Source organism: Penaeus monodon, chromosome 22 (assembly GCF_015228065.2).
Source record: "Penaeus monodon isolate SGIC_2016 chromosome 22, NSTDA_Pmon_1, whole genome shotgun sequence".
NCBI classification, from domain to species: Eukaryota; Metazoa; Arthropoda; class Malacostraca; order Decapoda; family Penaeidae; genus Penaeus; species Penaeus monodon.
In genome coordinates, this window is record NC_051407.1 from 23760634 (window position 1) to 23761166 (window position 533).

The following is a 533-nucleotide window of genomic DNA, read 5'->3' on the forward strand; positions in this document are numbered from 1 at the left end:
GACCACAAGCATAACCATATCACCTACACAATTACTATATAAAACAAAAGAAACTTACTGGTGATAGCAAGAATACAGCAGCACACCAGCTATCCACAGGTTGACACACAGACTGCAACAGGCCCCCAATACGCTACAATGACACTGCCTACCCAGTGCTGATGAAACAATGCATCAACTCCCCCTGAATGTCCTGAACCAGGTGCCAATATCTTATTTTTCAATCATCATTATTTGACCTGTTTTCACCATCTTTTTTGTGCTTCTCACACAAAAATTGCAAGGTACAATTGTAGCAGCCTTGTGCAAGCAGAATGTAAAATACAGCTTACTACGGCCAAGTGCAAATTACATTAAAGAACCACAAGTTCAAATTAATGGTTGGCACAGGATGATACCCCTCTGAGTTGCCAAGTGGTCTTTTAAACAACTGGACCACCAACTGCCATGGTCAAAAGTTTACTGGACAGTATAATCACTGTAAATATGTTTCGCTAAATCCTTATTGTAACTATTGGTATCATCAAAATCCT

The 533-nt window shown here is 39.8% G+C and overlaps 1 protein-coding gene across 4 annotated transcripts in view; it reads right to left on the bottom strand.

The window, feature by feature from the left end:
• LOC119587031 (pleckstrin homology domain-containing family F member 2-like) overlaps positions 1-533 on the bottom strand; it is a gene marked incomplete at its 3' end in the record, with an annotated part of 20882 nt that overhangs the window by 14774 nt on the left and 5575 nt on the right. The window contains 1 exon segment of one of the 4 annotated variants that reach the window (XM_037935775.1): positions 59-187. Coding sequence (XP_037791703.1) covers position 59 — 1 coding nt within the window. 4 annotated transcript variants of the gene reach the window in all.